The sequence below is a fragment of the Myxocyprinus asiaticus genome, chromosome 10 (assembly GCF_019703515.2).
Source record: "Myxocyprinus asiaticus isolate MX2 ecotype Aquarium Trade chromosome 10, UBuf_Myxa_2, whole genome shotgun sequence".
Lineage (NCBI taxonomy): Eukaryota > Metazoa > Chordata > Actinopteri > Cypriniformes > Catostomidae > Myxocyprinus > Myxocyprinus asiaticus.
In genome coordinates this window covers 42,667,214-42,679,562 of record NC_059353.1, presented here as the reverse complement: position 1 = coordinate 42,679,562, position 12,349 = coordinate 42,667,214, and the positions used below count along the sequence as shown (strand labels likewise).

At 42.0% G+C, this 12,349-nt stretch overlaps 1 protein-coding gene across 2 annotated transcripts in view; it reads left to right on the top strand.

The window, feature by feature from the left end:
- Nucleotides 1–2,960: 2,960 nt before the first annotated feature.
- Nucleotides 2,961–12,349, top strand: part of ccdc141 (coiled-coil domain containing 141) — a 48,288-nt gene continuing 38,899 nt past the window's right edge. For both annotated transcript variants that reach the window (XM_051709106.1, XM_051709105.1), the window contains exons 1-2: nucleotides 2,961–3,307; nucleotides 5,712–5,834. In XM_051709106.1, coding sequence (XP_051565066.1) covers nucleotides 3,206–3,307; nucleotides 5,712–5,834 — 225 coding nt within the window. In that variant the 5' untranslated portion in view covers nucleotides 2,961–3,205. The remainder of the gene's footprint in view (nucleotides 3,308–5,711; nucleotides 5,835–12,349) is intronic.

Genomic DNA, 12,349 nt, shown 5'->3' with positions numbered 1-12,349 from the left:
TTTTTGCAATTCCATTCGGTGGCGCTAGTGTCGCAGAAATTACATACTTCATCTTTAATTTTCTCACGTTAACATATTCGTTAACACTGTCTCTGTGGCGCTATAAAATTCCTGTTTTAGTGGCCCATCTATCCTGATACAACAACATTGACTCAATCTATGGTTTGCTTGATCAACAGTAGATGGCAGCGTTTTAGGAAAGCTGTTTGAAAACATTATTTTTGTAAATCTGTTCGGTGACTCTTGTGGTGCAGACATTACACACTTCATCTTTAAAACTCACTTGCAATGCAAATACTGATGTCTGATCTGAGAGCAAATCATTAATTTGAGTGTTTTTTTTTTTGTTTTTTTTTAAAGAATCCATCTGATTCTCAAATTGGTCAGAATTATTAATTTGCAAATCTGTCTGGATTTGAATGGATTTTTACAATCATTATCCAGAAATCATAAACGACTGGAAAGATCATGAAAAAGTCTTGGAAATTCATTGGACAGAAAGTGTTGGAACCCTGTTTAAAGATGTTGGTGTATCAGTTTTGTTTTTGTTTTTTATCTTTGGGCTACAATAAATGAATGTTCCTACTGTGCCTGTGACAAAAATCTGCTTTTACATTTTTTTATCAATTGTAAATACAAGAGAATGTTCCACAGAAAAAGCCCAAAATGAAATTTTAAGATAAAATGACATCACTGTCTGTGTAACCAATCTCTCTTTGTCCTTAGTATCCTACTTTGTAAAATCAGCTATTACAAATTATAATTATTAAAAACTTGTTGCTTTATACAGATATGCATATCTCATATTCTCATATTTTTTGGTGAAGCAAAATGAACAAGGCCCCCAGTGTGCTCAATAGGATTTCATCATGTAGGTGGGAATACAATGCGCAGCAGAATTGCTCTTCCATTACTGTTGTGTTTTTGTCATTTTAAACTGTTTCTTTTTTCCACTCTATCTCCAAGACATTTCCTCCATCAGGCACTGATAGGAAGACCCCATGAGGCTTCCATGACATTCTGCAAACACTATTGTCGTCAATGGAAAAGACAACATTTCAGAGGTGGGGGGGGGGGGGGGTATTTAAAAGTTGTGTAATAATTTTTTCTTCAATTTTTTGCACCAGACATCTATCACCTTAATTGGAATATTTTACCTAAAAAATTGTTGTTGTGATGTTAGGCAGAATGACAGACTTGGTCACCATTTTCTTTCATTCTGTTTAAAAAAGATGCAATGAAAGTGAATTGTGACTGAGGCTGTCATTTACCAAACATCTCCTTTTGTGTGTGAAACAACATGGAGGTGAGTAAATAATAAGAGAATTTTCATTTTTGGGTGAACTATACCTTTAAGGGTGGGGAGAACAAGCCTCTCTCTGGGCTTTTCCAGCCATTGTGCTTTGACAAGGGAATCAGATCAACAGTACACACTTACACTCACCAGATTAAAAAATGCTGTTTGCATGAATAGGTACTGAGTAATACAAATAAACAAACAGTTACATGTTACATGGCTCTGTGAAATCGTATTGTATTACACTTTGTAATAGACTGTTGTCTCAGGCAACTGATGTCCTACAGAGCTGTGCTAGTTGCTTGTCTCATGTATCATCCACAGTCTCCTTCTCACATAAAAAAATAATTCTATATTTAAATTCTGAAATAAATCAATATTTCATATCCATGTTTATCATATCAATATTTCTTATTAATTTATTTGGTAAGTAGCTTCTGTAAGTGGGATAGTATACTGTCATTCAGTCATTATCACATCATAAAATTTCAGAGAGTCGTATAACTTAAGTATGTGTTGGTCATTTGTGTTACTCAGTATTTAACTTAATTTTGAAAAAAAAAAAGAAAAAAAAATTGACAGGGTGATCATGACATCAATGTGAAGTGGACAGTATCCCTTACTTATTTTGTGGAACAGGTTCTAATTAAACGTTGTAATTATTTATAGTTACAAATGAAATCATCTAACAAAATAAACTGGTACCATATATTTGAAAAGAATTATAAGGGATTTCTACAAGCAGTTATTTGAATAATTTAGTAGCCATTACATTTAATTGGAAGGAACAAAATGTGGCTTTCTTGGCGGTCTGTGGTTTGGAACAAGCAGTCTGAGAGAATGTGGCTCTTCCATAGTCAATTTAAACACAAGCATACCACATGGAAACATATCTTGGAGGAGATACTGAGAATGCCTGATTTTATTATGCTGATGTCAAAATATAGTGGCAAAGCTCTAAAATTACAGGAATAGTTCACCCAAAAAAATGAAAAATTCTGTGATAAATTACTCACCCTCATGTACTCTATTTACTTAACCCATATGCTGTTATTTTTCCTGTGAAAAACAAAAGAAGAATTTTGAAGAATTTTTGCATAGAATATTTTTTATTTATGAAACAACCGTTCACAATGACTACAGGTTGGCAAGCTCGAAAATTAAAAAAAGCACCATAAAAGTAGTCCATATGACATGCATGGTATATGCCAAGTCTTCTGATGCCTGTGGTAACTATGTTCTGTCATTGTATTTACTCACCTTCATGTTGTTCTAAACATGTGTGAATTTCTTTTATGGAACACAAAAGATTATGTTAGGCAGAATGTTAGCCTCTGTCACAATACAATTTTATTTTATAGAAGAAATAAAAATGCAGTGAAAATAAATGGTGACCTCTGATGATCTCTCTTTGTGTTCCAAAGAAAATATGTGATTGTTTCCGATTTTCTATATTGTGATGAAAAGCAAAAGTTAGGATAGAACAGACATGAGCAAGGGGTGGGATGAGAGCATGGATAGACCAAAGTGTCAAATGGCTCTTGGCACAGTGTGATAAACCTAGTGGATATTTCTATTTTTAACATGCCCCACTCTGCCCTGTCAACATAGACGGCTGTGTTTGTACCATACTGTTAATTCAATCTAGCAGCCCGTGTGGAGCCTACAAAAGCCCAGTAATGCTCAAAGACCTTTCTTGAGGGATTGCAAGGAGTTTACCTGCAGGACTGGTGGACACAGTCATTTTAAAAACTCTAGACACTTGACTGTATTTAGGTTTAGCTGCTTGCTGGGACAGTTGTGGAGTTCTGGATTGAGCTGAGAGGGAAAGATCTGGATATCAGCAAGAACCCATCCCGAGCTTTGTTTTGGCTTTTCTGATTATTGGACGCCTGGACGTGGAGGACAATGTCCAGTGAAGGTGATGCTGGAGGTCATACTTCCACAACAACAATCAGCACTGTGGCCATACAGGCTGGCAACTCTCAGATTGTTGTAGCAGTGCTCAAGGTACTTGTGTTTGTACTGTTCTACCTTGCTGGGCTGTGTATACAAAGTCTACCTGTTGTGTGTATCTTATTATCTTGGTATGTCTTAAAATAAGTTACTGGCAATGTAGTATACAATTCTAATTCTTTGTTTTATTATAGGCTACACTGGGGTAAGAAATGTCTGAGACCACTAGTGAAAATGCTTAATTTAGCGCAGATTTTGACATTAAAAATTATTAGCATGACAATTGTTAGTAAAAAGTTGAACAGAAATTGTACATATTTTTTTAGAATTTTTCTAGTATTTGCTAGTTTGCCCTTTTGCTTTCAATGACAGCATTGACTCAAGCTGGCATAAACTCCACAGGTTTTTGGAAAACGTATTGATCCAGGACATCTAGTGTGATTTGAGAATGTTCCAAAGAGCATGTGCTTTATTAAAAGCAAAGAAATATGACCTTTTGCACAAAGGAATAAACATGGTCAATGTCAAAAATTTGCTTACTTGATTAGTTACCTATAAAAATATTGCAGAATCCTAAATATAGATATTTTTGATGTGTGTTCATAATCCAAAAATTAAATGACAATACAATTTAGAGTAAAATACTGGTCTCAGACTTGTTTGTACATTATTTTCAAACTTTTAAGTGAACATTTTTTAAGTGATTGAGTTACATCATTGTGCAGTTAAAGGGTAGTTCACCCAAAAATAAAAATAATTTCCTCACCCTCATGTCATCTCAAACCATGTGAATTTCCTCTGTAGAACACAAAAGATGATGTTCTGCACAATGTTAGGGACTGACAGCCTCAGTCACCATTTGCTTTCATTGCATCTCTTTTTTTCATTTAATGAAATTGAATGGTGACTGAAGCTGTCAGTCTGCCTAACATCCCCTTTTGTGTTCTCCTTTTGTGTTGTGTGGCGTTTGAGTTTGACCTACTGCATATTGAAGTATCCCATCAACATATCTTGAAATGGCTCTTTGTTAAATAATACTTTTTTGTCTGCATATTATAGTGACATCACAGAGCATGGCTTCAGACACTGTTCTCATCATTGATGTCACAAGCACACCACTCTGCTTGTTCAACAGACTCTTGGCTTGGGCTGTTAATAAAACCTTTTTGTTTTTCCATTAGAAAATTCCATTGAGTGTGAATTTTCCATAATGCCTGACGTAGTGACTTAATGGGGAAGCAAAAACAGCTGTGAGAAAAACACGGAGCTTTGTAATGGTCCAAACTACTGTTGATCTGAATTATTCATGATGAGTGTTTGGAGTTAGTTGCTCCCCTGTCTAGTTTTTAGACAGTTTTGTTAATGTGTGCTTGTTACAAGACGACTGCAGTGTTGCTGTGGTTGTTTAAAGTAACAGTTCACCCAAAAATTTTAATTCTGTCAATTACTCACCCTCATGTCTTTACAAACCAGTTTGTTATTTTTTTTCCTTGGAACACAAAAGGAGAATTTTGAAAGATGTACTCATTCTTTACCATATAACTCATTAAATATATTCTGAGTCTTCTGAAGCCATAAGCTGGCTTTGTTAGAAGGAAAGACCAAAATTGAAGTTGTTATTTGCTGAAAATCAATTTTAATGTCGTAAAAACTACGTTATTAATGCCAGCCGTCATTGGTTCTTGCGTGAGGTCATATGTGGCATGGAGAATAACATATTAGAGCTGCAGTGGAGGGGAAGATTAACACTGAATAACATCAGATATTTCAATTTGTGCCTCACACAAAGCTATCGTATGGCTTCAGAAAACAGAAGTTGTCATGTGGACTACTTTTATAGTAGTATAGTATAGTAGTATTGTGACAGCCATGGTTACAAATGACTCTGTCATTGCATGGAAAAGAGTGTGTACATTCTTCATAATGTCTCAACAAACGGGTTTGGGACAACTTGAGGGTGAACTTTTCCTTTAAAATGGCTGTTTCTCCATAGGCAAAGCAGATGATGGCATGTTGGTATTACAAGCCACCACATGCCTGCATAATAAACGATGCGAGCAGTCTTAAAATATACAGAGAGAAAAATTAAATAGCCATCAGTCCACATACCTTTAACTGTATTTGATCCATTTGTTTAACAAACTAGACAGCCTGTGACAGCTGCAGCAGCTCCTAACATTTAATTCGGTCTCAGAATGGCTGTCCTCAACGCAACTTGCATGCCACAATTTGCAGTAAGGATGGAAGTCATTAAAGGTATTTGCATTGAAATCAAAGTGCTCTGGCCAGGGGCTATTAGAGGACTTTTAGAGAGGACCTCCCCTCTAGTGTTGTTTACAGTCTGTGTAATGCACTTGACAATGTGGATGTAAGAGATGCATGCATAGCAGGTACAGCGTTCCAACCAGACCATCCCTGAACACTAACAAGTTCTTGGTTTGTGCGTGTTTTACTGAAGTGTGGGGAACTGGTGAAGCTACAACTAACTGAAGCACAACCCAACCTCCTAGAAATCGGAAACAACCAGGATGAGACCAAACAGCTTCTTGAGGAACATGAACAGCTTCTAACCAAACTTAAGGTAATCGATACAAAAGGGATTCTTTCATCTCAAACCATACCCTTGATGGGTGTAAGGTATTTTTTTGTCAGGGTGTAGGGAATGAGGCTCAGGACCCAAGCACATAGTAAAAATAAAGGTATTTATTTAATACAAAAAACAAACACAAACTCCCACAAGGGGGGAAAAAACAATAAACATAAACTACCCCGAAGGGGAAAAACACAAAGTAAATAATCCAGGCTGGGTAGGGAAAACTGGAGACAGGACCAACTGGACCAGATAGGGATGGGGAATAAACCAGATGACAAACTAGACCAGCCGATCTCAGACAAGAAGTCGGGATCCAGACACCATGCTCCTGACATGAGACAAGACAGACCGAAGTGCGCACGGTGGAGATAATCACAAAATAAACCCCAAAAGGAGGATTAGGGGGCGGATTCACAAAAATCCTCTTTCGTAAGAATAATTTTCATGAGTGAAATTTTTCTTAATTTAGAAAATAAGAAAATATTTTAGAATAATTTTATTCCTTTTTTCTTTTTTTTTTTTTTCTTTTTTTATTATTATTAAAAAATAATAACAGGGTGATAACAGGGTGTAACTTAACTTCCCGGTTAGTTTAATAGAAAGACTTTGCAATGGCGAAATAGGGGCAAGAACTGCCTGTTCAATACAAAACCAGGGAGGGGCTCTCTCAGGTGGAAGTGACCAATGAGCCAAATGTCTGAGACCGAATGCACAATAATAAAACAAAATCTTGGGTAGGCCTAGTCCACCTTTGCCAATCGGCCTATGTAATTTATTGAAATGTAATCTGGGACACTTACCATTCCAAATGAAGGACCTCTCTATGCTATCAAATTGCTTGAAATAAGAGAGGGGGTCATCTACAGGGAGAGAAAGTAGCAGGTAGTTGAATTTTGGAATACAGTTCATTCTAATAACATTAACCTTCCCAATCATAGTTAAATGTAATAAAGCCCACCTGCCCACATCGCTCGAAAACCTTTTTATTAAGGGGTCAAAATTAACTATAACTAAATCACACAGATTTGCTGGGAATAAAATGCCCAAATACTTAATGCCCTGTTTGGGCCACTGGAAGGTGCCCGGCTGAAAAGCCGTTACTGGGCAGTATGCTGTCAGAGCCAAAGCTTTGAATTTAGACCAACTGACTCTGTATCCTGAGAAATTAGAAAAGGAATTAATAATTCTGTGGAGGCAAGGCATAGATCTAGTGGGGTCAGAGACAAATAATAAAATATAATCAACGTAAAGCAAAAGCTTATACGCCATACCTTCTGCCACCACCCCTGGAAAATCATCTTCTTTTCTTATCGCGGCTGCTAATGGTTCCAGGGCAAGACAGAACAATAATGTGGAAAGAGGGCAACCCTGCCAGGTGCCCCTATCCAAATAAAATAATCTGAAATTAATCCATTTGTTTGTACCGCTGTTACCAGGTGTCTATAAAGTAACTTAATCCATCCAATAAAAGTATTCCCGAACCTGTATATTTCCAAAATCTTAAAAAGATAATCCCATTCTACCATATCAAATGCCTTTTCGGCGTCAAGTGAGATGGCAGTGAGGCAGTGAGATCAGAGTCTGATCATTCGCCACTGACCACATGCTATTGATGAAATGCCTAATGTTATCAGAAGAGCTGCAGCCCTGAATAAACCCCACCTGATCTATATGTATAAGAGATGTCATAACTTAATTGGTTAGTTTGACAATATTTTTACATCTAGCTGGATCCGAGAAATTGGACAGTGACTCTAACACTTGCTTGGATCTTTGTCCTTTTTAAGAATCAGACTGATCCGGGCGTGTGTCATGGTTGGCGGAGGCTTTCCATTCTTTAATGATTCCGTATAAAATTCTAACAAACGTGGAACCAGTTCTGTAGCATAAGATCTAAAAAATTCAGCGGCAAAGCCATCTGGCCCTGGAGCCTTACCTGTAGGCAAGGCCTTAGTTACCTCATCAAGCTCCTCCAAGTTTATCTCAGTCATCAATTTAGGGAGTTATAATGGTTCCACAAAATTTTTTATATCTGCATCAGTAGACGAAGATGTGGAACTATAGAGATCAAGATAGAATTCTTTAAAAGCATTATTAATATCAATGGCTGAGGTAAATATTTCACCACCAGCAGATTTCACTGAAGGAGTGGTAGAAAAAGACTCTCTCTGCTTTATATATCTAGCCAAAAGCTTCCCTGCTTTGTCCCCCACTCAAAGTATGACTGTCTTGCCCTGAATAGCCAAAACTCCACCTTCCGCAACAAAATAGTATTATATCTATATTTCAATCGGGTCAATTCTCTGAGGCCATCAGATGACATTCGGCGCTCCAGCTCTGCCTCTGGACTTTTAATATTCCCTTCCAACTCCACGAGTTCTTGTGCTTTGGATTTTTTGGTGAATGAGGCATACTGTATGATCCTTCCCCTAAGAACCACCCTAAGAACCACCTTAAGTGCCTCCCAAGCCACACCCACAGAGGATACTGAGGACCAGTTGGTCTCCATATAAACACTGATTTCAGCCTTTAACATTTGTTGGAATTCAGGATTTTGCTAAAGGGATACATTAAAGCGCCAACTATATGATTTATTTTTCTCTGTATGTGGCAACACCTCTAAACTCACCAGGGCGTGACCTGAGACTAAGATGTTTCCAATTGAGCATTCAACAACAGATGAAATGAGGGACTTAGATATTAAAAAAAATATATATATATATATATATATTCTAGAATAAATCTTATGGGCTGATGAAAAAAATGTATAGTTCCCACCAGTTGGGTTCAAAAGTCTCCAAATATCTGTAAAACCAAGATTTTTACACATCCTGTGAAGCGTCAGTGTTGCTCTAGGGGGCTTACACACATTTGCTTCACTATGATCAAGGACTGAGTCCATCAATAGATTAAAGTCTCCTCCCAATATTATATCATGAGGGATGCCATCAGCTTGCAACATCCCTTTAAGATCTATAAAAAAGCCCTGATCATCAGCATTAGGTGCATAAATATTAGCCAAATTAAAACTTTGCCCCTGAATTTCTGCTAAAACAATAATGACTCTTCCTAAATTATCTTTAATCTGTTTGAGACATTTGAATTGTATATGCTTATGTAACAGTAGCCAGCTGATAGATAGCTGTGCAATGTATATAAACCTCACTCTCCTGACCTTAAGAGGTGCACTAGCGACTGATGGTAGAGGCTGTAGCCTTTAGCCTCTTTGTTAGCACACCCGCCTCCCATGCCGGAGACGTCGATTCGAGTCCCGTACGGAGCGGGTAGAACAAGAGCATCACACTTACTTATTAGTGTAATGACTCCCCTGCTCTTACTTGAGCCAGCACTAAAGAAAACATGTCCACCCCATATCTTCCCAAATTTTTCAGCTTCCTGCGGGGAAAGATGCATTTCTTGAAGAAACACTATATCATATTTCATACGTTTAAGAAGAGAAATAACCTTCTTTCTTTTTATGTGGTGCCCCAACACATTCACATTCCACGTGGAGAGAGACAATCCACTCATATTAACATTTGACATATTAGAAAAGATAGATTGTGTGTCAGAAATAAAATTATAAACATTCCAACATTAGGGCAACAATCAAACCCCAAACTTCCCCCCGAACCAAACAAACAGAAAAAAGAAAAATGTGCGCATTAACCCCGTGCATGATAGTGCCTTAAGCTCAGCTGACTCCAAGGGCTCAAAGGGAGCTCCCTGTAGACACCGAAGGACTACAGAGAGGTACCATGAGGGGATGAGGCGTGGTCTGGAGGGATTCCTAGCATCTCTCAGGAACCTGATGATCAAGTCGTGCTTCCCCAAGTACTTACCATCTACTGCATTGTGATGAGCCGAAATAGCGGCTACATATACCTTCAAGGTGGAGGGGGACATCCGCCCCTCCAGCCTCTCCTGCAGGAAGGAAAGCACCGATCTGACTGCACATGTCTGGGGGTCTTCGCGTCAGGAAGAACACCACTTAGCAAATAGACGCCACTTCAAGGCATACAGGCGCCTCGTTGAGGGAGCCCTAGCCAGAGTGATCGTGTCTACCACCACGGGTCTTTTGCGTCCCGTCCAGGGGCCAGACGTGGAGATTCCAGAGGTCTGGTTGCGGGTGCCAGATGGTGCCCCATCCCTGAGAAAGAAGGTCCTTCCTTCATCGGGGGGGGGCTGTCGTGAGGAGCGTGAGATCTGAGAACCACGTCTGGGTGGGCCAGTAGTTGCTGCTAGGATGACCTACTCCTCGTCCTCCCTGACCTTGCACAGGGTCTGTGCAAGTAGGCTCACTGGGGGAAACGCATGTTTGCGTAGTCCAGGGGGCCAATTGTGTGCCAGCGCATCTATACCGAGGGGTGCCTCGGTCAGGGTGTATCAAAGCGGGCAGTGGTAGGATTCCCGGGAAGCATACATGTCTACCTGTGCTCGACTGAATCGACTCCAAATCAGCTGGACCACCTGAGGGTGGAGTCTGCACTCTCCCCTGAGGGTAACCTGATGTGACAGTGCGTCCGCTGCAGTGTTGAGGTCGCCCGGGATGTGAGTGGCTCGTAGCGACTTGAGGCGCTGCTGACTCCAGAGGAGGAGACGGCTGGCGAGTTGTGACATGCAACGGGAGTGTAGACCTCAGTGACAGTTGATGTATGCTACCATCACTGTGTTGTCCATCCGGACCAACATGTGCTTGCCCTGGATCAATGGCCGGAACCTCCGCAGGGCGAGCAGCACTGCCAACAACTCTAGGCAGTTGATTTGCTAACACAGCCACAGGCCAGTCCAGGAATCGGCGGCTGTGTGCCCATTGCATCCGGCGCCCTAGCCCGTCTTGGAGGCGTCTGTTGTAACCATGACGTGCCTGAAGACCTGCTGTAGGGGAACCCCTGCCCGTAGAAATGCAAGGTCAGTCCAAGGGCTGAAGAGGCAGCGACAGATTGGCGTGATGGTCATGCGATGTGTCCCGCGGTACCATGCCCATCTCAGGACTCGAGTCTGAAGCCAGTGCTGAAGTGGTCTCATATGCATCAACCCGAGCGGTGTGGCCGCTGCTGAGGATGCCATATGCCCCAGGAGCCTCTGAAAAAGTTTCAGTGGAACTTCTGTCCTCTGTCTGAACGCCTTCAGACAGTTCAGCATTGACTGCGCGCTCTCATTCATGAGAGGGAGAGCTTGCTATTTTCCCAGTTGACCTGAAGCCCCAGTCGGCTGAGGTGCTGGAGTACGAGGTCCCTGTGTGTGCACAGCAACTCTCGAGAGTGAGATAGGATTAGCCAGTCGTCGAGATAGTTGAGGATGCGGACGCCCACTTCCCTTAGCGGGGCAAGGGCTGCCTCTGCGACCTTCGTGAAGATACGAGGGGACAAGGACAGGCCGAAGGGGAGGACCTTGTACTGGTATGCCTTGCCTTCAAAGGCAAACCATAGGAAGAGTATGTGTCGAGGTAAGACCAAGACGTGGCAGAATCTGCGTTAGACCTGCATCCTTCAGGTCTAAGCCGCGAACCAATCTTGATGCCGGACGCTCGTTAGAGTACATTTTTGCGTCAGCATCTTGGGCGGGAGTCTGTGCAAAGCCCGGTTCAGTACTCGCAGGTCCAGGATTGGTCGCAACCCACCGCCTTTCTTTGGTACGATGAAGTAAGGGCTGTAGAACCCTTTCTTCATCTCGGCTGGAGGGATAGGCTCTATCGTGCCCTTGCGCAGAAGTGTAGCGATCTCCACACGCAAGGTAGCGGCATTCTCGCCCTTCACTGAGATGAAGTGTACGCCGCTGAACCTGGGTGGGCGCCTGGTAAACTGAATTGCATAGCTGAGTCAGATGGTCCGGGTCAGCCATTGCGACGGATTGGAAAGCGTGAGCAGTGCGCCCAAACTCTGGACAAGGGGGACCAAGGGAATAATCACGTTGGACGTATCGGTGGGTGGGTCCTCGTGCCGAGGCGGAGCTCGAGGTGCCACGTCGAGGGGACTCGAGCCCCGTGGCCATGCTGAGTCCAGGGACATCGAAGCACTTACCTGGCTCCTGCCACCCACCATAAGATTGGCCAGGGTGGGGGGAGGAGGAATCTCATCCCCGTAGTCCACTGGAACCAATCCCGTATGGGGCGTGTTTGTGCCACAGCTGGGCACACGGGGTCCGCCGCTGGAGCGCCATACCTGCCAAAATGGGATGGTGGATGGTGGTCGTGACGATGGCTGTGCACACCGGACATGTGACCCAGGAGACGAGGGAACCATTCTTTTGTCAGGCTTTTGGGTGCCGCAGCCTCCTGGGCATGCGGCGACAAAAGATTCTCTTCCAGGCCCTCCACCAGGGGATGACAAAAGATTCTCCACCAGCCCCAGAGAAGTGGGTCTCCTCACCCCTGGGTCGCCCGTCTCGGGGGGGCTTTGAAGCCAGCCTCGGGTTCTTAGCGGCCGGCCACCAGACGGGTAGCATCTGCTTCCTGCGGAGGGCTCTACGCCAGAGCTGGGCCACTGGGGCGGGCTGCGGTG